Source organism: Scyliorhinus torazame, chromosome 1 (assembly GCF_047496885.1).
Source record: "Scyliorhinus torazame isolate Kashiwa2021f chromosome 1, sScyTor2.1, whole genome shotgun sequence".
NCBI classification, from domain to species: Eukaryota; Metazoa; Chordata; class Chondrichthyes; order Carcharhiniformes; family Scyliorhinidae; genus Scyliorhinus; species Scyliorhinus torazame.
Window position 1 is genome coordinate 354,594,811 of NC_092707.1, and position 26,504 is coordinate 354,621,314.

The window sequence follows — 26,504 nt, forward strand, 5'->3', positions numbered from 1 at the left end:
TTCAAGGACACCCTCAAAGCTTCCTTGAAAAAATGCAACATCCTCACCGCACCTGAAAATCCCTAGCCCAAGATCACCTGAAATGGGGGAAAAGCACCCCATCCACCTGCTCCTCCAACCACCATCTGCCCCACTTGTGACAGAGATTGTAGGTCACATATTGGACTCCTCAGTTATCTGAGAATACATTTTCAGTGTGGAAGCATGTCGTCCTCGACTCCAAAGGAATTTTTGCAGCAAGTATCTGAAGCAATTCACAAAAGCTCCTTTGACAATGCCTTCTACATCTATATCCATTCATAAGAACAAATGCAGCAGGCAGATGGGAACACAAACCAACTACAAGTTCCCACCAAGCCACACAACATCCTGACTTGTAACTATATTGCCATTCCTTCACTGTCGCTCGGGAAAGATCCTGTAATGGCGCACCATGTCCAAAAGCAAGGAAGCTATGTTAAGCTTGAATAAAACACTAGTTCTGCCTCAACTGGAGTAATGTGTCCACTTCAGGGCACCAGACTTTAGAAAGGATGTAAAGTTGTTAGGAGTGCAGAAAAGATTTGTGAGAATTATTCCAAGGATGAAGGTAGAGTTAAAAAGTTACGATTGTTTCCCTTATGTACTTGTGTGAGAAGGTCCAGAGATGACTTGATAAAGGTACACAAAATCTTGAGGTGGCTGGACAGAGTAGATTGGGAGAAACTGTTCCCATTAGTGGAAGGATCAAGAACCAGAGGTCAAGATTTAAGGTGATTGACAAAAGAAGCAATGCAGACATGGGGGAAAACATTTTCACACAGAGAGAAGTTAGGATCTGGAATGTACTCTATAAGAGCGTGATGGAGGCAGATTCAATCGAGGAATTCAAGAAGGAATTGGATTATTATCTGTAAAGGAGGAATGCACAAGGCTACTGGGAGAAGGCAGGGAGTGGTACTATGCAAATTGCTCCTTCAGACAGGCAGAACAGAAAAGACAGGTCTTCTGATTCTAATCCAATCTTAGCTGTAGACAAAACTACAGTCATTTATTTATATACATGTGCACAAAGTGCTAAAATGATATCTTTATTTTGTACCTTGTACTGTTGGAGCTTAACTTCTGGATGTTGAGAATTTGTTTTTTCTTCATGCACAGTAATCTTCCGTCTATGAACAGTCTGAGTTTGCTTATAAAGCACTTGGGAACTGTCCCGTAGCCTAGTGAAGAGCTGCAGAGAAACTTAGTGTAATTTTCAAAAAAATGAATACAATTTTAATCTAATAATCTTTTATTAGTGTCACAAGTAGTCTTACATGAACACTGCAATGAAGTTACTGTGAAAATTCCCTAGTCTCCACACTACGGCACCTGTTCGGGTACAGAGGAAGAATTCAGAATGTCCAATTCACCTAACAAGCACGTCTTTCAGGACTTGTGGGAGGAAACGGGACACCCGGGGGAAACCCACGCAGACACAGGGGTGACGTGCAGACTCCGCACAGTGACCCAAGTCAGGAATCGAACCCAGGTCTCTGGCGTTGTGAAGCAACAATGCTAACTACTGTGCTATTGTGCTGCCCACTAAGTTACCAAATTCTGTAAACTGATCACAAGGACCCCGCTGGAAGGAAGCATGCAAAAGCAGATTTTAAAAAGGCCCACCTTTCTCATTAACCACACAATCTGCTGCCTCATCGCAGGAGTCTGACTGTTCAGGTTATATGGAAGAAAAAATTTTGTTAAGGCTATTTCTTGCTGGGATAGAGCTTCTGTACTGCGATGTGTCTCACATACCAAACCCAAGGCATCTAGACGGACCTGCAACAAGATAAGATTTAGATTTTGGCAATTTTGTTACTTTAAACTTTTCACAAATACTATGTCTTCTATATTCATGTGACCACTGACTAGGAAAGATCTACTACTGATGATGTCCTGTTTAGAACAGCATTTCATTTCTGCACATTGCTACATCCAAAAATCTGACAGAGAACAGTAATGTGAACCATGAGCCAATTCTTCACTGTCTTCACCCATTCCCAACAGGGTTACCATTCTCAAAATGAACATTTCATCGAATAGCCCCAGAGTAGTCCCAGCAAAATATGTACTGTTCATTGCTCATCTGTACTTGGTAATTAAGAAGATGAGTCTGATACAATTTTCCTGCTTCCAAAGTACAAAGCCTTATTATTCCACATGTAACCAAGAAAAGGAAAATTCTTCACAATTGAGGTGCCATAATTAGGTACCTCAAAAAGGCAAACCGCTGAATCCAACAATTATATTTAAGAATTTTGGCAATTTGAACAAATGCCCAGCATACCTCGCACTGAGGTTTTGATGTGGGTTGATTAAAACATAGAAAAGTCACACATTAATATGTTATGAGATATCAAAAAATGCTCCATGCTGCAAAATGCATCCATTTGGATTGGATTAGATTTGATTAGATTTATTGTCACGTGTACCGAAGTACAGTGAAAAATATTGTTCTGCGTACAGTCCAGACAGATCGTTCCATAGATGAAAAAAAAAGGACATACATAAGTACACAATGCAAATACATGGCCACAGGGCATCGGGTATGTATACGGAGTGTGGTACTACTCAGTAGAGAAAATGCGTGAAGCGATCAGTTAAGTCCATAAGAGGGTCATTCAGGAATCTGGTAACAGTAGGGAAGAAGCTGTTTTTGAACCTGTTAGTGCGTGTTCTCAGACTTTTGTATGTCCTGCCCGATGGAAGAAGTCGGAAGAGAAAATAACCCAAGTGTGAAGGGTCTTTGATTATGCTGCCCGCTTTCCCAAGGCAGCGGGAGGTGTAGACAGAGTCAATGGATGGGAGACGGGTTTGTGGGATGGACTGGGCTGTGTTCACGACTCTCTGTAGTTTCTTACGGTATTGGGCAGAGCAGTTGCCCGTTAAGCAACATCATATCCTAAATCATTAATTTCAGTATGGTAATTTATTTCAGTTTTTGGTCGGGCAGATGCATGACATGACAAAAAATCATTATGTTTTAAAGTTTCCAAACCACAATGTGATCAACACATGTAGAGCTCCTATTTATCTAATAATCAGGATACATTCTCTCTTCAAAGTAACACCTCTTTAATTCCAGAGAATTTGGTGAAAGCAGATAACAGCTGAAGCTTCAGGTCCCCTCACTCCCCTTAACCTCAAGTGTGTGCTGGAATTTAACCAATTAAAACTGCACAATTTATCAGCACAGAATACTTCCCACAGAGTACAGCAAACTTCCCACCTCGTCACTGCCAGGACCACCTACTTGCAAATGCAATGACTTGCAGGATGATCTGGAGCTGAGTGGGAGGACTGAAAATTGTTTGGACACATTTTGTGAGGTACAAACTAAACCGTCAATTAGATTTTTCAATCGCTTGGGATCAAACAGACTAAAGTGCTCTTTTCTCAATGCCTATGTGCTTATGCATTTCAGTGCCGGTGCAATGCCAGGTCCACAAGCGTACATTCCAACAACTGGCAGATCATACGTAAAGCACCTCCCTTTGGCTATTCACAATAGGCAAAGTCGTGACTGTACTCAACCAGTCCATGCTTGCAAAGTCCAGAACATAATGCCTAATGTTAGTTTTCGCTCCTTGATGGGACAGCACTCTCTGAAGAATCCAGAGTGTGCGAAGAATTACACTAACAACAGAGTTTAAGATTATCACCTGGGGTCTCAATATTGTTCACTAATGCTTGCTAAAAGCTACATGCATTCATACACCAAGACCTGTCCTCCGCAGGCAAAAGAACAGATCCAGGCATGCCGTCTTTTTTTAATTGAAACAGAAGTACAGGGGAACAAAAGTTCCCTGGTACATTTTCCTTGGCAATCGACCAATCAAAGTCAATCTGCTGACTTCCGGTTGCGGTGATGCACTGCTAAGCCGCACGTTTCGGCAGCTCCCGTTCTAACGGACTTTTGGGCTCTTATCGGGAGCCCCAACGGAATTTTTTTTCGACCTAACCCAGTGTGGGGTGACGAAGGAAGGAGTCCCCCCGGGTGTGTATGGAAAGGAGCGGCGGTAGTGGCCAGATTGCGAAGGATCCTTTGGAGCAGCGGCAGAGAAGAGAAGGGAGAAGCAAGATGGCAGCGGATGGAGCCCAGATGGTATGGGGCCCGGACCAGCAGGAGTTTCTCCGACGATGTGTGGAGGAGCTCAAGAAAGAGGTGCTGGCGCCGATGCTACTGGCAATCGAGGGACTGAAGGAAACACAAAAGGTCCAGGCGATGGAACTCCGTGAAGTGAAGGCAAAGGCAGCCGAGAATGAAGATGAGATACAGGGCCTGGTGGTAAAAACGGAGACACACGAGGCACTACACAAGAGGTGCATAGAAAGGCTGGAAGCCCTGGAGAACAGCTCGAGGAGGAAAAACCTACGGATTCTAGGTCTCCCCGAAGGAGCAGAGGGAGCTGATGTTGGGGCTTATGTGAGCACGATGCTCCACACGCTAATGGGAGCTGAGGCCCCAACGGGCCCCCTGGAAGTGGAGGGAGCGTACCAGGTCCTGTGAGAAGATCAAAGGTAGGTGAAACACCAAGAGCAATAGTGGTGAAGTTCCATCGCTACATGGACAGAGAGATGGTCCTGAGCTGGGCCAAGAAGGCACGGAGTAGCAAATGGGAGAATGCGGTGATACGCGTGTATCAGGACTGGAGTGCGGAGGTGGCGAGAAGGAGGGCGAGCTTTAACCGGGCCAAGGCGGTGCTCCATAGGAAGAAAATAAAATTTGGGATGCTGCAGCCGGCGCGATTGTGGGTCACGTATCAGGGCAAGCACCACTACTTCGAGACGGCGGATGAGGCATGGACATTCATCCAAGAAGAGAAACTGGACTAGATTTGAGAGTTTGATGTTTGGAGAGAAGCAGCGAGGTGGTGGTACAGGAATGTAAAGTGGGGAAAGGTGAGGGCTATTGGGGGATACGAAGAAATGTGGGCGCCGGTGGAAAAAGGGACAGGGAAGGGGAATGAGGGGACTGCGCCATAGGGGGCGGGGCCGAGAGGAATGCGCGGGTATTTTGCCGCGCTATGGAAATTATAGCGGGAAAACGGGCGCAGGAAGGAAGGGAGCTCCACACGCAGGGAGGTCAAAGGGTGAACGGGGGAAGCCGAGGTCAGCCAGAGTTAGCTGACTTCCAGAAGCAATATGGCGGGAGTAACCAAGCTAGAGGGGGATCTAGCCCCGGTGGGGGGGGGGGGGTGAGAATTAACTGGGTTGCTGCTGCTGAGTGCAAGGGGGAGCTAGTAAGAGATGAGGTGATCGGGGCGGGAAGGCGCTGCCTGGGGGACAGACGGGTGCGCGGGACCTGGATGAGGAGATGGCCTAAAAAAGGGGATGGCTAGGCGACGACGGGGGGGGTGAATGGCCCCCCAATCCGGCTGATCACGTGGAATGTGAGAGGCTTCAACGGGCCGATTAAGAAGGCACGGGTGTTTGCGCACTTAAAGAGACTGAAGGCGGACGTTGTCATGCCCCAGGAGACGCACCTGAAGGTGGCGGATCAGGTTAGACTAAGAAAAGGATGGGTGGGGGGTGGGACAGGTATTCCACTCAGGGTTGGACGCGAAAAACAGAGGGGTGGCAATATTGGTGGGGAAACGTGTATCATTCGAGGCTAAGAATATAGTGGTGGACAGTGGGGGCAGATATGTGATGGCGAGTGGCAGACTGCAGGGAGAGGCGGTTGTGCTGGTGAATGTATATGCCCCGAACTGGGATGACGAGGGATTCATGAAGCGAATGCTGGGACGTATCCCGGACCTGGAGGTGGAAAATTTGGTAATGGGGGGTATTTTAACACAGTGCTGGATCCAGGGCTAGACCGGTCCAGATCCAGGACCGGGAGAAGGCCGGCAGCGGCCAAGGTGCTTAAGGGATTTATGGAACAAATGGGGGGAGTGGATCCGTGGAGATTCGCCAGGCCGATGGCTAAAGCGTTCTCTTTCTTCTCCCACGTCCATAAGGTATACTCCCGGATAGACTTTTTCGTTTTGGGAAGGGCACTGATCCCGAAAGTGGCAGGAACGGAGTACTCGGCCATAGCCATTTCAGACCACACCCCGCATTGGGTGGATTTGGAACTAGGAGAGGAAAGGGAGCAGCGACCACTCTGGCGACTAGATATGGGACTACTGGCGGACGAGGGGGTCTGCGGAAGGGTGAGGGGGTGTATTGAGCGATACCTGGAGGTCAACGACGATGGGGAGGTTCAGGTGGGGTAGTGTGGGAAGAGCTGAAGGCGGTGGTTAGAGGAGAGCTGATCTCCATCAGAGCCCACAAAGAGGAACAAGAGGGCAAAGAAAGAGAGATTAGTGGGGGAAATTTTGAGGGTGGATAAAAAATATGCGGAGGCCCCAGACGAAGGGCTCTACAGAGAAAGACGAAGACTACAGACGGAGTTTGACCTGCTGACCACGGGAAAGGCAGAGGCACAGTGGAGGAAGGCACAGGGGACGCAACATGAGTATGGGAAAAGGTGAGCCGGCAGTTGGCCCACCAACTTCGGAAGAGGATGGCGGCGAGAGAGATCGGGGGAGTTAGGGACGAAACAGGAAATAGGGAGCAGATAGCAGGGAAAGTGAACAAGGTGTTCAAGACCTTTTACGAGAGGCTATATGAGTCCCAACCCCCGGGGGGAAAAGAAGGAATGTTACACTTTCTGGACCAGCTCAGGTTCCCGAAGGTGAAGGGGCAGGTGGTGGCAGGTCTGGGGGCGCCAATCGGGGTGGATGAGGTGATTAAAGGATTGGGGAACATGCAGGCAGGGAAGGCCCCGGGACCAGACGGGTTTCCGGTGGAATTCTACAGGAAGTATATGGATCTGTTGGCCCCACTCTTGGCGAAAACCTTTAATGAGGCTAAGGAAAGGGGGATGCTACCCCCGACAATGTCGGAGGCGACGATATCGCTAATCCTGAAACGAGATAAAGACCCGCTGCAATGTGGGTCATACAGGCCTATCTCACTCCTAAATGTAGATGCCAAACTGCTGGCAAAAGTGATGGCGACAAGGGTAGAGGATTGCGTCCCAGGGGTGGTACATGACGATCAGGCAGGGTTTGTAAAGGGGAGACAACTGAATGTTAATGTACGAAGGCTGCTGGGGGTGATGATGACGCCCCCACCGGAGGGGGAGGCAGAGATAGTGGCGGCGATGGATGCAGAGAAGGCATTCGATAGGGTGGAGTGGGACTACCTGTGGGAGGTGCTGAAGAGGTTTGGGTTCGGTGAGGGGTTCATTAGATAGGTTAGACTCTTGTACGGGGCCCCGGTGGCAAGCGTCGTTACAAACAGGCAAAGATCGGGATACTTTCGATTACATAGGGGTACAAGACAAGGGCGTCCACTGTCCCCATTACTGTTCGCGTTGGCAACTGAACCACTGGCCATAGCGCTGAGGGATTCTAAGAAATGGAGGGGCGGTACTTAGAGGGGGAGGGGAACACCGAGTGTCGCTCTATGCAGATGATCTACTGCTATACGTTGCGGACCCGGTAGAGGGGATGCCAGAAGTAATGCAGATACTGAGGGAGTTTGGAGAGTTCTCAGGGTACAAACTAAATATGGGGAAGAGCGAGCTTTTTGTAATGCACCCCGGGGAACAGGGAAGGGGGATAGATGCTCTGCCGCTGAGGAGAGTGGAAAGGAACTTCCGATACCTGGGGATCCAGGTGGCCAGGAACTGGGGAACCCTGCATAGGCTTAACCTGACGCGACTGGTGAGCAGATGGAGGAGGACTTTAAGAGGTGGGATATGGTGCCGCTGTCGCTGGCGGGCAGAGTGCAGGCAGTTAAAATGGTGGTTCTCACGAGGTTTCTTTTCGTGTTTCAGTACCTCCCCATTCTGATCACAAAGGCCTTTTTTTAAAAAATAGACAGGAGCATTACGAGCTTTGTGTGGGCAGGAAAGACCCCGAGAGTAAAGAGGGGGTTCCTGCAGCGCAGTAGGGACAGAGGGGGACTGGTGCTGCCGAGTTTGAGCGACTACTATTGGGCCGCCAATGTGTCGATGGTCTGTAAGTGAATGAGGGAGGAAGAGGGAGCAGCGTGGAAGAAGCTGGAGATGGCGCTCTGTAAGGGAACGAGCCTAAAAGCACGGGTGACGGCGCCGCTGCCGTTCTCCCCGAAAAGGTACACCACAAACCCAGTGGTGGTGGCAACTTTGAGGATCTGGGGGCAGTGGAGGCGACACAGGGGAGTGACGGGTGCCTCGGTGTGGTCCCCGATAAGGAATAACCACAGGTTCGTCCCAGGGAGGATGGATGGGGGGTTCCAGTGTTGGCAACAAGCAGGAATTAGGAAGCTGAGAGACCTGTTTATAGACGGGACGTTTGCAAGTCTGGGAGCGCTAGAAGAAAATATAAGTTGCCCCCGGGGAACGCCTTCCGGTGTATGCAAGTGAGGGCATTTGCGAGGCAACAGGTGAGGGAATTTCTGCAGCTCTGGACGCCAGGGATCCAAGATAGTGTGATTTCGGGGGCATGGGTTGGAGAGGGCAAAGTGTCTGAAATATACCGGGAGATGAGGGACGAGGGGGAGGCGATGATAGAGGAGCTGAAGGGAAAATGGGAAGAAGAGCTGGGGGAAGAGATCGAGGAGGGGCTATGGGCGGACGCCCTAAGTAGGGTAAATTCCTCGTCCTCGTGTGCCAGGCTTAGCCTGATTCAATTTAAGGTCCTACATAGAGCACATATGACGGGAGCAAGACTGAGCTAGTTTTTCGGGGTGGCGGATAGGTGTGGGAGGTGCTCGGGAAGCTCTGCGAACCACACACACATGTTCTGGTCGTGTCCGGCACTGCATGAGTTCTGGGGGGGCGTGGCAAGGGTAATCTCAAAGGTGGTGAAGGTCCGGGTCAAGCCAGGCTGGGGGCTAGCTATATTTGGAGTTGCAGAAGAGCCGGGAGTGCAGGAGGCAAAAGAGGCCGATATTTTGGCCTTTGCGTCCCTAGTAGCCCGGCGTAGGATTCTACTCATGTGGAAGGAAGCAAAACCCCCAGGCGTGGAGGCCTGGATAAACGACATGGCAGGGTTCATAAGATTGGAACGAATAAAATTTGCGTTGAGAGGATCGGCTCAGGGGTTCTCCAGGCGGTGGCAACCGTTCCTTGACTATCTCGCGGAACGATAAGGAAAAGATAGAAATGGCAGCAGCAGCAACCCAGGGGGGAGGGGGAGCACTATTCTGTGTTTTTGCTATTTGTTTTTCTTTTTAGTTTTTGTTGTTAGTTCACTATATTATTTAAATAATGTTATTTACCAGTTAATGTATAATCCCTTGTTGAGTTGTAAAAACGGGAAAAATTTTTGTTTGAAAAATGTTAATAAAATATATTTTACAAAAAAGTCAATCTGCCAACTAATGTTCTTGGTGGGCAGTGCCCTTTTCTCTTGCAGTATAAATTGTTGCTCCTTTGCAATTTGGCTCTGTCCTGATCAATGCAAGATAACAAGCTTTGACAGCATATCTCTTTTTTCAACAAGACTCAGAGCGATTTATATTCTGTCCATAACAGTCTGCAGTTTCAGCACTGCCCACCACGAACATTCCCATTCTTTCCGATAAAGAATAGCTATTTGAGCAGTATTACATGAAAAGTCCACCATAAATCTAAAATCACCTGCAGACTCACAACTTAATATGAGAATCAACTGCAGAGACCAACAACTTAACCTGAGGTCACAGATCTCAATATTAAATAGGTTCTTAAATTGCAGTACATACCTGTTCATGCTTATGAACCAAAGCCTGCTTTATCAGGCTAATAGGTATCAGTTGATTCCATGCAGATTCCTCAGTCGTGCTCCACAGTCCTTGAGCTCTAGCTGCTCTCAAGCAGGTCATCAGTGCTCCAAGAGCACCTCTACTGTGAAAAGGCCCTGCTGCAAACAGAACAGGGAGTTGTTTTAGAATCAGAAAGATTTAAAACTTAAACTAATGCTGAAGTATATTTTTCCAAATCACTCATCCAGGACATAAAATGTGCTTTCATTAACGGTTATTCTTTATATGGGCGTTTTGCAGTGAGAAAATGCACACAATCATATGCATTTCATATTGGAGAGGAAAGGAGCAGCACTGATGCCTCCTACCCAACATGTCCAACACAGCCCAAAGATGAGGAGGTTAGGTGGATTGGCCATGCTAAATTACCCCTTAGTGTCGAGGAATGTGCAGGTTCGGTTACGGGATTACGGGGACAGGTGGGGTAGTGGACCAGGGTAGAGTGCTCTTTCGCAGGGTTGGTGCAGACTCAATGGGCCAAACAGCCTCCTTCTACACGGTGGGGATTCTCTGATTCTATAATTCCTGAAATCCCTACCCCAATGATGTGCAGGATGAAATAATGTGGCACAATTTAAAACGATGCAGCAATTTTTGTTTGGTCGGAGCAAACTTAAACAGTGGATAAAAGTTATTTCTGTCAGAATATGTTCAGTATTAGCCACAGTTTCATATATAAACAGTCCTCATGTACAATATTCAAATCACAAATTGTACATTTTAGTAAAAACAAACATACTACAATTTCTTTTTTTTTTAAAGTATATATTTTAAGACACTAAAACAGAATATTAACCAAAAATGTAGAAGCATTAGTAACAAGAGTACATAAGTAGACTGACAGTGTGGACAAGGTTTGTTCGGGTGGTGAATATCCAATTTTTCAAATAAGCATTTTGAACCTTTGACAAGTGATATTTCTCTGCTGCCAAGTTAAATAATGTGGCATCATCAACAATTACTGTTATCCTATAGTGACCATGATACTATTAATCAATGCCACTTTTGTTTTAAGTGACCTAAATTATGACTAGTTTTCCAATGGTAGTTTTCACTCTCCCGCTGATGTTATGTTTCTTGGGTGAGAGTGGGGCACTCCAATGTTACACCTGCTCTTCTCTGGAAGTGGGGAACTTATAGAGAAGGGATTAGGAAGCAGAGCCAAATTCATTCGTTTTAAAAAAAAGTAACTTTCAGTAACAACCAAAAGGAACAAACTACCTCTCTGGGACCCTATCCTAGTCCCCTCTCCCTGTTCTCTTTACATGCGAACATACAAAATAGCAGAGGATTGAAGATTATATACTTCAATCAAGTCACCCCTCAGTCTTCTAAACTCCAGTAGAAACAAGCCCAACCTTTCTAACCTATCCTCATTCAGCACCTTGAGCCTACTCCATTCAATAAGATCATGGTTCATCTATTTGTGTTACAAGTTCCATGGCTAGGATTCTCCGCTGCTCCGGCGCTTGAAAGCCACGGTTGGCGTGGGCCCGCGCACGCGCACCACGGCCGGTGCGGGTCCGTGCATGCGCATGGGTTGCCGTCTCTGCGCCGCCCCCGGGCAATATGGCAGAGCCCTACAGGGGCCTGGAGCGGAGGAAAAAAGCCCCCCCCCCCGGAATTAGCCTGCCCACCGATCGCGCTCCTGGCCAACGTGGAGTGCAGTAAAATATTCAATTACCTCACTTTCATTGCCTTCTAAGGCAGAGAGTTCCAAAATCGCACAACCTTTGAAGGGAAGAGATGTCTCCACATCTCACTTTTACAAACAGAGCCCGCTAGCTCTGGACCCACACACAAGAGGAAACATCCTTTCCACGTCCACCTTGTCAAGGCTATTCAAGATTTTATATACTTCAATCAATCACTCCTCAGTCTTCTAAACTCCAGTAGAAACAAGCCCACACTTTCTAATAGTAATAATAATCTTTATTGTCACAAGTAGGCTTACATTAACACTGCAATGAAGTTACTGCGAAAAGCCCCTAGTCGCCACTCTCCGGCGCCTGTTCGGGTACACAGAGGGGGAATTCAGAATGTCCAATTCACCTAACAGCACGTCTTTCGGGACTTGTGGGAGGAAACCGGAGCACCCGGAGAAAACCCACGCAGACACAGGGAGAACGTGCAGACTCCGCACAGACAATGACCCAAGCCGGGAATCAAACCTGGGACCCTGGCGCTGTGAAGCAACAGTGCTACTCACCGTGCTACGTGCTGCCCCATGTAGCCAATCCTCATAAGAAAACCCACTCACTCCAGGTATCAATCTAGTAAACCTTCTCTGAACTGCTTTAACATCTTCCCTTCAATACAACTGCACACAGTATTTTAGATGTGGCCCTTTAGAACTGAAGCATAACATTCTTACTTTTATGGTCAATTTTTCTGAAAATAAAGGTTAACATTCCATCAACCTCCTTGATTATCTGCTTTACCTGCATACTTTTTGTGGTTCATGCACTAGAACACCTAGGTTCCTCTGCAGCTCACAATTCTGCAGGAATTCTCCATTGAAGTAATACTCTGTGTTTTTATTCTTCCTGTTCTTCCTGTCAAAGGGAAGAACTTCACATTTTTCCACATTATACTCCATCTGCCAGATTTTTGCCCACTTACTCAACCCACCTATATACAACTACAAACTCTATATATATATAAAAGCAAATTACTGCGGATGCTGGAATCTGAAAACAGCATGATCTGGACAGCATGATCATGGACAGGTTAGGCAAGTGGACAAATCAACAGCAGAAGCAGTATAATTTGGATAAGTGTGAGGTTGTACACTTTGAAGCAAAAACAGGAAGGCAGATTACTACCTGAATGATTGTAAACTGGGAGTGTGGTGTGTAGTGGGACCTGGGTGTCCTTGTGCGCTGAAGGTAAGCATGAAGATGCAGCAGGCAGTAAATAAGGCTAATGGTATGTTGGCCTTCATTGCGAGAGGTTTCGAGTACAGAAGCAGGGTGTGTTGCTGCAAGGCGTTGGTGAGGCCACACTGAGAATATTGTGTGCAGTTTTGGTCTCCTTTTCTGAGGAAGGATGTTCTTGCTCTCGAGGGAGTGCAAGCGAAGGTTTACCAGACTGATTCCAGAGATGTGGGACTGTCAGATGAGGAGAGGTTAGGATTGTTCTCGCTGGAGTCCTGAAGAATGAGGGGGGATCTCATTGAGACTTATAAAATTTTAACAGGACTAGACACGGTAGATGCAGGGAAGATGTTCCCAATGGTGGGTGTGTCCAGAACCAGGGGTCACCATAAGACCTTGAAGCAAAATTAGGCCACTCGGCCCATCAAGTCTGCTCCGCCATTCAATCATGGCTGATATTTTTCTCATCCCTATTCTCCTGCCTTCTCCCCATAACCCCTGATCCACTTATTAATCAAGAACCTATCTATCTCTGTCTTAAAGACATTCAGTGATTTGGCCTCCACAGCCTTCTGCTGCAAAAAATTCCACATATTCACCACCCTCTGGCTGAAGAAATTCCTCCTCATCTCTGTTTTATAAGATCTGAGATTGTGCCCTCTGGTTCTAGTTTTTCCGACAAGTGGAAACATTCTCTCCACAGTCTGAGGACTCAGGGTAAACCATTTCTGACAGAGATGAAGAGACATTTCTTCACCCAAAGAGTGGTGAACCTGTGGAATTCATTACCACAGGAAGTGATTGATGCTAAAACATTGAATATATTCAAGTGGCGGCACTCGATATAGCACTTGGGACTAACGGGTGGCAGCACAGTAGCGCAGTGGGTTAGCCCTGCTGCCTCACGGCGCCGAGGTCCCAGGTTCGATCCCTGGGTCCGTGTGGAATTTGCACATTCATAGAATTTACAGTGCAGAAGGAGGCCATTCGGCTCATCGAGTCTGCACCGGCTCTTGGAAAGAGCACCCTACCCAAGGTTAACACCTCCACCCTATCCCCATAAGCTGTACAGAACTCTGGTACGGCCGCATTTGGAATATTGCGTACAGTTCTGGTCACCGCATTATAGGAAGGACGTGGAGGCTTTGGAGCGGGTGCAGAGGAGATTTACCAGGATGTTGCCTGGTATGGAGGGAAAATCTTATGAGGAAAGGCTGGTGGACTTGAGGTTGTTTTCGTTGGAGAGAAGAAGGTTAAGAGGAGACTTAATAGAGGCATACAAAATGATCAGGGGGTTGGGTAGGGTGGACAGTGAGAGCCTTCTCCCGCGGATGGAAATGGCTGGCACGAGGGGACATAGCTTTAAACTGAGGGGTAATAGATATAGGACAGAGGTCAGAGGTAGGTTCTTTACGCAAAGAGTAGTGAGGCCGTGGAATGCCCTACCTGCTACAGTAGTGAACTCGCCAACATTGAGGGCATTTAAAAGTTTATTGGATAAACATATGGATGACAATGGTATAGTGTAGGTTAGATGGCTTTTGTTTCGGTGCAACATCGTGGGCCGAAGGGCCTGTACTGCGCTGTATTGTTCTATGTTCTAGGTTCTATAACCCAGTAACCCCACCCAACACTAAGGGCAATTTTGGACACTAAGGGCAATTTATCATGGCCAATCCACCTAACCTGCACATCTTTGGACTGTGGGAGGAAACCGGAGCACCGGGAGGAAACCCACACACACACGGGGAGGATGTGCAGACTCCGCACAGACAGTGACCCAAGCCGGAATCGTACCTGGGACCCTGGAGCTGTGAAGCAATTGTGCTATCCACATTGCTACCGTGCTGCTCCAATGTTTCTCCCCGTGTTTGCGTGGGTTTCGCCCCCACAGCCCAAAGATGTGCAGGCTAGGTCGATTGGCCACACTAAATTGCCCCTTAATTGGAAACAATTAATTGGGTACTCTCAATTTATTTTTTAAAAAGGCTATGAGGAGAAAGCAGGATTAAAACATAGAAAAACATAGAAAACATGGAAAAATACAGCACAGAACAGGCCCTTCGGCCCACGATGTTGTGCCGAACCTTTGTCCTAGATTAATCATAGATTATCATAGAATTTACAGTGCAGAAGGAGACCATTCGGCCCATCGAGTCTGCACCGGCTCTTCGAAAGAGCACCCTACCCAAGGTCAATACCTCCACCCAACACTAAGGGCAATTTTGGACACTAAGGGCAATTTATCATGGCCAATCCACCTAACCTGCACATCTTTGGACTGTGGGAGGAAACCGGAGCACCCGGAGGAAACCCACGCACACACGGGGAGGATGTGCAGACTCTGCACAGACAGTGACCCAAGCCGGAATCAAACTTGGGACCCTGGAGCTGTGAAGCAATTGTGCTATCCACAATGCTACCGTGCTGCCCTTAAGAACAAATTAATCTACACTATATCATTCTACCGTAATCCATGTACCTATCCAATACCTGCTTGAAGGTCCCTAATGTTTCCAACTCAACTACTTCCACAGGCAGTGCATTCCATGCCCCCACTACTCTCTGGGTAAAGAACCTACCTCTGACATCCCCCCTATATCTTCCACCATTCACCTTAAATTTATGTCCCCTTGTAATGGTTTGTTCCACCCGGGGAAAATGTCTCTGACTGTCTACTCTATCTATTCCCCTGATCACCTTATAAACCTCTATCAAGTCGCCCCTCATCCTTCTCCGTTCTAATGAGAAAAGGCCTTGCAACCTCAACCTTTCCTCGTAAGATCTACTCTCCAATTCCAGGCAACATGCTGGTAAATCTCCTTTGCACCTTTTCCAAAGCTTCCACATCCTTCCTAAAATGAGGCGACCAGAACTGTACACAGTACCCCAAATGTGGCCTTACCAAAGTTTTGTATAGCTGCATCATCACCTCACGGCTCTTAAATTCAATCCCTCTGTTAATGAACGCTAGCACACCATAGGCTTTCTTCACAGCTCTATCCACTTGAGTGGCAACTTTCAAAGATGTATGAACATAGGCCCCAAGATCTCTCTGCTCCTCCACATTGCCAAGAACTCTACCGTTAACCCTGTATTCCACATTCATAGTTGTCCTTCCAAAATGAACAACCTCACACTTTTCAGGGTTAAACTCCATCTGCCACTTCTCAGTCCAGCTCTGCATCCTATCTATGTCTCTTTGCAGCCGACAACAGCCCTCCTCACTGTCCACAACTCCACCAATCTTCGTATCGTCTGCAAATTTACTGACCCACCCTTCAACTCCCTCATCCAAGTCATTAATGAAAATCACAAACAGCAGAGGACCCAGAACTCCCTGCGGTACGCCACTGGTAACTGGGATCCAGGTTGAATATTTGCCATCCACCACCACTCTCTGACTTCTATCGGTTAGCCAGTTCGTTATCCAACTGGCCAAATTTCCCACTATCCCATGCCTCCTTACTTTCTGCATCAGCCTACCATGGGGAACCTTATCAAATGCCTTACTAAAATCCATGTACACTACATCCATTGCTTTACCTTCATCCACATGCTTGGTCACCTGCTCAACAAATTGTAAGGCAAGACCTACCCCTCACAAATCCGTGCTGACTATTCCTAATCAAGCAGGGTCTTTCCAGATTAGGAAATGGAGTTGGATGATTAGCCATGATCATGATAAATGGTTGAGCAGGCTCGAAGGGTCAAAAAGCCTCCTCTTCCTCCTATCTTCTACGTATCTATATATCTGTGTAACATTAGCTAGACCAACTGCGTGCTGTTCTGGTCATCTCATTACAGAAAACATATAACTGCATTAGAAAGGGTACAGAGGAGATTTACAAGGATATTGCCAGGACTGCAAGGTAAAAGATTGGATTGGCTGAGGTTGTTCTTCTTGGAACAGTGGAGGCTGAGGGGAGATTTGTTTGAGATATGCAAAATTGTGAGGGGCCTAGATTGTGTGGATGGGATCGAGCTATTTGCTTTAACAGAGAGCTCAATGACTTGGGGGCATAGATTTTTGGTGATTGGTAGAAAGATTAAAGGGGAGATGAGGAGAGATGTATGGGTTGTGAGAGTCTGAACTCACTGCCTAAAAGGCTTGCAGAGGCAGAAACAATCAAATCATTAAAACGGTGTCTGAATATGCATATCATAAGAACATGAGAACTAGGAGCAGGAGTAGGAGTAGGCCATCTGACCCTTCGAGCCTGCTCCGCCATTCAATGAGACCATGGCTGATCTTTTGTGGACTCAGCTCCACTTTCCTGCACAAACACCATAACCCTTTATTCTTCAAAAAACTATCTATCTTTACCTTGAAAACATTCAACTGCTTCATTGGGCAGAGAATTCCATAGATTCACAACCCTTTGGGTGAAGAAGTTCCTCCTCAGCTCTGTCCTAAATCTACTTCCCCTTATTTTTGAGGCTATGCCCCCTAGTTCTGCTTTCACCAGTGGAAACAACCTGCCCGCATCTATCCTATCTATTCCCTTCATAATTTTATATGTTTCTATAAGATCTCCCCACATCCTTCTAAATTCCAACGAGTACAGTACCAGTCTACTCAACCTCTCCTGAACCCCTTCAACTCTGGGATTAACCTAGTGAATCTCCTCTGCACACCCTCCAGCACCAGTACATCCTTTCTCAGGTAAGGAGACCAAAACTAAACACAATACTCCTGGTGTTGCCTCATACAGTTGCAGCATAATCTCTCTAGTCTTAAACTCCATCCCTCTAGCAATGTAGGACAAAATTCCATTCGCCTTCTTCATCACCTGATGCAGCTGTAAACCAACTTTTTGCTACTCATGCACTCGGACATCCAGGTCACTCTGCACAGCAGCATGTTTTAATATTTTATCATTTAAATAATAATCCCTTTTGCTGTTTATTCCTACCAAAATGAATAACCTCACATTTGTCAACATTGTATTCCATCTGCCAGACCCTAGCCCATTCACTCAAACTATCCAAATCCCTCTGTAGACTTCCAGTATCTTCTGCACTTTTTGCTTTACCACTCATCATAGTGTCGTCTGCAAACTTGGACACATTGCACTTGGTACCCAACTCCAAATCATCTATGTAAATTGTGAACAATTGTGGGCCCAATACTGATCCCTGAGGGACACCACTAGCTACTGATTGCCAACGAGAGAAACACCCTTTAACCCCCACTCTTTGCTTTCTATTAATTAACCAATCCTCTATCCATGCTACTATTTTACCTTTAACGCCATGCATCTTTATCTTATGCAGCAACCTTTTGTGTGGCACCTTGTCAAAAGCTTTCTGGAAATCCAGATGTACCACATCCATTGGCTCCCCGTTATCTACCGCACTGTTAATGTCCTCAAAAAATTCCACTAAATTAGTTAGACACGACCTGCCCTTTATGAACCCATGCTATGTCTGTCGAATGGGACAATTTCCATCCAGGTGCCTAGCTATTTCTTCCTTGATGATAGATTCCAGCATCTTCCCTACTACCGAAGTTAAGCTCACTGGCCTACAATTACCCGCTTTTTGCCTACCTCCTTTTTTAAACAATGGTGTCACGTTTGCTAATTTCCAATCCGCCGGGGCCACCCGAGTCTAGTGAATTTCGGTAAATTATCACGAGTGTATCTGCAATTTCCCTAGCCATCTCTTTTAGTACCCTGGGATGCATTCCATCAGGGCCAGGAGACTTGTCTACTTTTAGCCCCATTAGCTTGTCCATCACTACCCCCTTTAGTAATAACAATCGTCTCAAGGTCCTCACCTGTCATAGCCTCATTTCCATCAGTCACTGGCATGTTATTTATGTCTTCCACTGTGAAGACTGACCCCAAAAACCTGTTCAGTTCCTCAGCCATTTCTTCGTCTCCCATTATTAAATCTCCCTTCTCATCCTCTAAGGGGCCAATATTTACTTTAGCCACTCTTTTTTGTTTTATATATTTGTAGAAACTTTTACTATCTGTTTTTATATTCTGAGCAAGTCTACTCTCATAATCTATCTTAGTCTTCTTCATAGCTTTTTTCGTAGCTTTCTGTTGCCCCCTAAAGATTTCCCAATCCTCTAGTCTCCCACTAATCTTTGCCACTTTGTATGCTTTTTCTTTCAATTTTATACTCTCCCTTATTTCCTTAGATATCCAAGGTCGATTTTCCCTCTTTCTACCGTTCTTCCTTTTTGTTGGCATAAACGTTTGCTGAGCCCTGTGAAAAATCGCTTGGAAGGTTCTCCACTGTTCCTCAACTGTTTCACCATAAAGTCTTTGCTCCCAGTCTACCCAGCCAGCTTTTCTCTCATCCCATTGTAATCTCCTTTGTTTCAGCACAAAACACTGGGGTTTGATTTTACCTTCTCACCCATCTGTATTTTAAATTCCACCATATTGTGATCACACCTTCCGAAAGAATCCCTAACTATGAAATCATTAATCAATCCTGTCTAATTACACAGGACCAGATCTAGGATTGCTTGTTCCCTCGTAGGTTCCATTACATACCGTTCTAGAAAACTATCACAGATACATTCCATAAACTCCTCTTCAATGCTGCCTTGACCGACCTGGTTAAACCAATCGGCATGTAGATTAAAATACCCCATGATAACTGCTGTACCATTTCTACATGCATCAGTTATTTCTTTATTTATTGCCTGCCCCACCGTAATGTTACTATTTGGTGGCCTGAATCAAGTTTGGATTAGGCTGGGTGGCTCATTTTTTGGTTTTGGCTGCCGCAGACACGATGGCCCAAGTGGCCACTTTCTGTGCTGTAAACTTTCTATGATTCTATGAATTTATTCTCCATCTCAACAAAGTGTTCATTCAGATTTTGGCACAACTGTAAATATAAGAAGGAAAGTATGCAGATTAGTGCTTTTAATATACCTTAAGAAATTGAAAAGTCCACCAGTTAATATTCAGGATAAGACAACAAACAATCGCAAAACGTTCAACCAGATCAAATGCTATTGCTATTGTTTCTCTCCCCTACTCACCAATGTTGTTGGCTTTGTCAGAAGACTGAAGCTCTTTGATCATACAAGTCAGGCTGTCAGGATTGCATTTCAATAGTTTGGGGAGATAGTATTCAATAATATAAGTTGTTCGGCTGGGTTTTTCCTCACACAGTATTGTAAGAAATGGAGATATCCAAGTTTTATGCCATTGTTTAATCCAATTACTCGACTGGGATGAAGACATTAACTCATTCTTATGACTCTCAAACATTTTTTCCAATAGGTCACTTGCATATGTTGCCAGAGATTGCTCAAGCATTATCCCTAGAACTTGTTTAGGAACGGTGTCATCCACAGTTAATATATATTCAGTACCCAAATATTCCACTAAACAACCGAGTGAGGTGTATTTGCCTTTGATGTGCCATTCCAGACTCAAAAAGCTGTGTGTCATATTTAAGAAGAAAGGATCTGTCATTCCACAGGAACCATCATTGGTCTTCTGGTGAATTTTTAAAATGTTTTTAAATATAGTTTTACTTTGATGTCTCACGCCATCCAAGGGATGCTCCCAATGTGTCCATATGTATTCCAGCAGCTTCTGAATGGCTTCAGAGTTTCCATTCAGAGAATTTTTCAGATACTGAGAGCATGAGTCCGAATGTAGGGCATCTAGTGCAGAAGTGGTCCAAAGACTCAGATTTCTGGAGACTGACATTGCCATACTGGATTCCTTTAAGCTGAAACAAGAAAACAGGAGCACAACTTTCACCAGTACTGAAATGCTATCAGCTCAGTCCATTTATCAGAAGAAATCTAAACACCCACAATGCCAATAAATCTGCAACTGAGGAGCCTATTTTCCTATCCTTAATAACCAGTGGGCACCAATTCATGGACTGACAATAATAATAATCTTTGTTAGTGTCACTAAGAATTCAGAATGTCCAATTCACCTACTACATAACAATCAGCTCCAAGGTGCTTAACACAAAGCAAGGCAAAACTAAAGTCTGGTGTACTTATTCACATTTTACACCCTCGAAATAGAAGAAAATAACATATGCATTTCAGAGCCAGGATTATGATGTAATCATACGTGCAAGACCATCACATTTTGTATGAAAAATTGATCAAACTGAATATATTCTTCCAGGAGTTGCACTTGCACAATTAGGCTGAGGTACATGCTAATTTTCTCCTCCTCAATTAGGTTAGGAAGAAGAGTAAAGAATGATAAAAAGCCAGTGAGTTCAGTACCAGGGCTTGGTACTGAAATGAATATGGATATCAAAATAGTGACTTGAGCTTTGATTGGAAAGCTGAATTCAAATCACATTCTTTTTTTTTAAATTGTTCCAATTAAGGGGAATTTAGCATGGTCAATCCACCTACCCTGCGCATCTTTGGGTTGTGAGGGTGAGACCCATGCAGACATGGGAGAATGTGCAAACTCCACACTGACAGTGACCCGGGGTAGGGATCAAACCCGGGTTCTGGGTGTCGTGAGGCAGCAGTGCTAACCACTGCCCCACCATGCTGTCCTCAAATCACAATACTGACTGACGTTTAAAATTTGATTTTCATTGGAGGTTCAGTCTCATCAATTTCAGCTGGATCCTCTGGAGAACAAGAGGAGAAACTGCAAATGGCACAAAACATTTCTCAGTGAGGACTCCTGGTGCATTAATCAAGGATGAGTTGTGACAAGTTCAGTGCAGAATTTGGTGACCTTGGATTCAGTAGGGCTTCTACAGGCGAGTGGGGAAAGACAACAAAATAAATTGTCTACATAGGATTGAACTTCAGATGACAATAAATGACCCATTTAATATAAACCAACTATAAATCTACAGCAAATGTTCCTACGGCTTTAAATTAGATTAGATTTGTTGAAGTTTATGCTCTTGACAAATTATGGAAAATTGGCCTCAGAAAATAGTTTCAAAACATGCATATTTGGAATTGCCATGGTATTTAAACATATTTTAAAATAAATAGGACAATGCATTAAATGTGGAGCTAAAAATGACAAGCATTTCAAAGATCTATTCAAGAAACTCAATGAAAAAATTAAAACACATGCTGTCTAGACGCTTTGAAAACTATGATTTTTTTTCTATTAATTCATGGGATGTGAACATCGCTGTCTAGGCCAGCATTTGTTGCCCATCCCTAATTGCCCTTGAGACGGTGGTGATAAGCTGCCTTCTTGAACCACTGCAATCCATGTAAAGACAGCTAATGGAATTAATTAATGATGACATTGCCATTACATTGACCATTGCTTTGCAATAGCTTAGTACAATTTCTAGTAACTTGAAATGTTTATTTCTGTTAGTTCTTGTTAGCACATCAGAAAACAATGTCTTCTCAATGAAGGTAACAATTAATTATGGTGCAAAATAGAACCGAGAACAGATCAAAGCCTGTAATCACAAAAAATATAACCAGCTTCAATGATTGCACCCAAAGCAATGGCGCTTTTGACACAACAAAATCCCTCTTAGCATGCTGTTTTAAAGCATCAAATAAGATTTCATTATAGACAACAACTTGTACTTGTATCATCTCATATCAGCAGGTCAGAAATGGAGTAGCACAGATAACTCGGAGGATTGTAGCGCTGCAGGAGATTATAGATATAGGAAGGGGAGGCCAAGGAGGCATCAGAAAATGAGGATGATAACTTTAAAGTTGAGGTACTGCCTGACCAGCAAGCACTGTAGCTCAGCGAGTGCAGGGATGGTGGGTGAATGGAACTTGGTGCGAGTTAGGATACATGGGCAACAGAGCATTGGCTAAACCGAAATATACTGAATGTAGAAAGTGCAATGCTGGCCAGGAGTGTGTTGGAATAGTCAAAACTAGAGGTAATAAAGGTATGAGCAACTGAGCTTAGGCAGAAGTGCAGTCAGGCTGTACAGAGGTGGAAAAAACAGTCTTAGTGATGGTGTAGAACATAAATTTTCCATTATCTTTACATCTTAGTTACCAAGCTTTGCCAAGGCCAAAGGAGAAAGAGATTAGATAACACTCCCAGAATTTCACCAATAAATTGGCGCAAATATTTTCATAAAAAAGGAGCCTTGCAAATCCAAGAACACACATGAATAGTGCTTGACTTTAGAACACAAATGATCTAACTGTTACTTACCGAGTGTTAAGTGACAGGAGAACAGTCAATATGTCAAATAGTAAATGTTCACCACTATCTCGCATTCCTCCACTTCTCCAGTCCAACATTGCCAGAGTTCCCTGGCTTAGGAAAAGAATTGCATCATCAGGAGGTACAGCATCGTAAAGTTGCCTGCAACTCGTAATTAGCCATCCTGGTGCATCATGAGCTCTTTGTGTGGAGTTGAAAAGCAGATCATGAACCTTCAAAAAAGAAAAGATGTGAACCAATTAAGTTATAAAAATCAACTATTTAAAAAATATTGGGTCGATTTTAGGGCGGCGCGATGATGCAGTGATTAGCACTGCTGCCTCATGGCACTGAGGACTCAGTTTCAACCCAGCCCCGGGTCACTGTGTGTGGAATTTGCACATTCTCCCCGTGTCTGGGTGGGTCTCACCCCCACTACCCAAAGATGAGCAGGGTAGGTGAGTTGGCAACGTTAAATTGCCCCTTAATTGGATAAAAAAATTGGATACTCTAAATAAATTTTACATTTTTAAAAAAATATTGGTTTGATTTTGCTCATCTCACACCATGTGCTGTTAGCTAAACTCTGTCTTCCACCCAACAGGTCGAAAATCTTGTGTTGTAAATTGCTGGAAATGCAAGTTGATATTGTTGTGGAGGTGGAAATGGGCCATTATGGTGAATGGTGAGACCAACAGTGTATTTACACAAAAAGACTGCATCTCCGTTCATGCCGCAAATCCTAAAATATTTTAGTAATCAACTCTCTTCTTGAGGGAAGGTTGATCATCCACCCAGCAGTACACCCAGTTAAAACCAGGTTGAAGCCAGCAAGGGATGCTCAACTTTTTATATTTAACACTCCTTTCCCCTTTCCCAACTGACTCTGGGGATTAAAATCACAATTTCAGGCAGGCGAAGACCTTCTGTCCATCTTCCCCCCTGTTAAATGATTATTTATTTTTATGGCTCTGAGGGCACCTCCATTCTGTGGCACCCTTGCAATCTCCTCCTGGCCTCATAAGTACCCACCTCTCCAGGAGATGGAGGTTCTGCAGCTCCTAGCTCTGTCTTTGGGCCAGCAGCATCAGAGCCTACCCTGAGTCAATTAAGAGGTCACCTCCAGGGAAATAATTTCTCAGTGTTGATTGTATAAATTATTAAATGTATACAGATAGGGGCACTCAGATAATTACTTGTGCATATTTCAATCCAATTTAGCTGAATCATTCCAAATTGTCATCAGATATGTACTTTTTTTTTTACGGGTTTCATATCATGTCTTGGTCCTTTATGTTGAAACAAATAATTGTGCAATAAATGAATGAGATACTTATTGACATTGGTTGTGGGTTGTCCTCCCATTTGGTTACAAAGTCAGGGTACGGAAGCCCATGAGAAAATCCTGCAGTTGATCTTTCCAAAATTACTAATTTGATGACCAAACTTTGCTTTCAATGGTTTCCCCTAAACCAGCAAAAAAATATTTATTCTGATCAGATAAGATTAGCAAAGCATTAAATGTTGCTGTTACGCTTAATACTTAAGTGGTAATAATATTCTGAATCCACATTAATGTTTCATTTTCAATGTAGAAAAAACTTAAATCATATCACATCCTTCTCAGGGCAGCCTAGTAAGATCATCTTTCAGAGTATCACGTTAAACAGACAAAAATGAAGTTCAATCTCTCCAAAGGGCACTCCCACTCACCAACTTTGGCAAAAGTTCATTACAGTTCACAATAGTCTTGATAAACAGAAGTGCTGCCATCCCTGCTGTACTCTGAACAGTCTGTAAGAAATCTCCTGAATTGTAGAAAAAAATTGACATTCTTAGAAACTGTGGGAAAAGGAGCACGGCAAGGTCAAAAGCAAGCAACTAGCCTATTATATCTGTGATAAATTATCTGCTATATTTTAACTAGGAGGAAAAAGCATTTGTTGTAATTGTGCTTCAAGAGGTTGTTCAGTGAACAGTAGTTTCCCATAAGCTTACCATCTAGGAGTATTTCAATGAAGCATGTGAGTAGCCCACACATAGCTTCCCAGAGGGATGTCTCAGCATTTTTACAGAAAATGTCATGGATTTTCTCTTGAACCTTTTGAACAAGGATCATTGCAGCTTTCAAGGCTACCAATGAATCATGCATCAGCTTGTTTTGCAGGATGTGTTGTCCGCCAAGGTTCCTAAAGCAAAATTAAAGATCTGTCATCTTTAATACCAAAAATACACTTTCAGCAATGATGGTTTTTGCAAAAATAAGTATCTAATTTAATAGCGAGCCGACAAAGTTCTTAATGGTTTTAAGAATCAAAAAGTCATAAAATGCTAAATTTATAACCTTCACTGTGTTCTAGATCAGAAGTTACTGTGGGAGAAGGAAACCACATCTTAAATTCTCACAAACTTAGGTAATAGCGATTTAAAATCTGTTATGACTGGGGGAGGAGTAAACTGGCTCCCCTCTATTTCGCCTCCTCAGTCAGTCACAATAAAGATTTTTTTTTTTTTAAATAGATTTTCCCCATGAATGCCTTTTTCAAATCCAAATACATTTTTACTATCTATGCAGTGGACAATAAGGAGCCAATCAACAAGGTTTTCTTGAGTCAAAGAAAGAGCAAGTTTATTAGCCACTAAACCAGAGAAATTATGAATGACGCAACATCACATGCAGTTATAATAATCTTTATTAGTGTCACAAGTAGGCTTACATTATCACTGCAATTAAGTTACTGTGAAAAGCCCCTAGTCGCCACACAACGCCGACTGTTCGGGTACACCGAGGGAGAATTCAGAATGTCCAATTCACCTAACAAGCACGTATTTCAGGACTTGTGGGAGGAAACCGGAGCACCCAGAGGAAACCCACTCAGACATGGGGAGAACGTGCTGATTCCGCACAGTGAGTGACCCAAGCCGGGAATCGAACCCGGGTCCCTGGCGCTGTGAAGCAACAGTGCTAACCACTGTGCTACCATGACACCCATGTAAAGAAAGTTAGAATCCAAATAAAAGGTGCAATAAAAACAAGTCCTCTGTTTCTCTTTGAGGTCTACACTGTTCAATATTGTGACCATGTTAATTAGCTGGTTCCTTTAAAATCCAGAGTTGAGCTTGCTGGAGACGATATGCTTTTTAAATCCATCAACTGCATTTTCCAGAAATCGAAGAGTGTCTCTCCTGAGGTTTTTTTTGGACTGTTAATTATTTTTAAACTGTCAAGAGAAAAGGCTTTGTATAACTTGAAGAGAGAGAGAGATTCCTTATTGTTCTCATTGGCAATTTTTCCAGATTCCTCCAATGACCTTTACACTCTTGCTTGGCATAACCAGTTCTTAAAAACCTGAAGATGTATATTCCAAAGGGAATCAATTTCCTTGCCTGCAATAGTCATTACTGCCGAACAAGTAATCACATTTAAATGTTTCATCTCAGAAACATTTGACACATTTTTATTTCATCCTCCACAGGGGGGCTTTAGTATCTGTTGGTTGTATATCCTTTTCAGCTAACAGTTCTCCACTGTTTTGATAGAATTACAGTTGATTGAAGTTCCAGGACTTTGCATTTTCAATGCCTTCCTTTCAATAGTCCTTTTTGAAGTGAACCTTGGCACCCGCCCATTGTGAACGTCCGTGCAAAGTATCAGTACAGGACTGCAGTGCAATCCACATAGAAAAGTGGTCAACTTACA

The 26,504-nt window shown here is 44.5% G+C and overlaps 1 protein-coding gene across 5 annotated transcripts in view; it reads right to left on the minus strand.

The window, feature by feature from the left end:
• thada (THADA armadillo repeat containing) overlaps positions 1-26,504 on the minus strand; it is an 820,576-nt gene that overhangs the window by 735,900 nt on the left and 58,172 nt on the right. For 4 of the 5 annotated variants that reach the window (XM_072510451.1, XM_072510470.1, XM_072510461.1 and 1 more), the window contains 7 exons: positions 24,803-24,993; positions 24,518-24,612; positions 22,814-23,037; positions 19,696-20,396; positions 9,748-9,905; positions 1,648-1,803; positions 1,082-1,213 (listed from right to left, as the gene is read on the minus strand). In XM_072510451.1, the coding sequence (XP_072366552.1) occupies positions 1,082-1,213; positions 1,648-1,803; positions 9,748-9,905; positions 19,696-20,396; positions 22,814-23,037; positions 24,518-24,612; positions 24,803-24,993 (1,657 nt within the window). The remainder of the gene's footprint in view (positions 1-1,081; positions 1,214-1,647; positions 1,804-9,747; positions 9,906-19,695; positions 20,397-22,813; positions 23,038-24,517; positions 24,613-24,802; positions 24,994-26,504) is intronic. The other variant, XM_072510443.1, reaches the window with a different exon arrangement.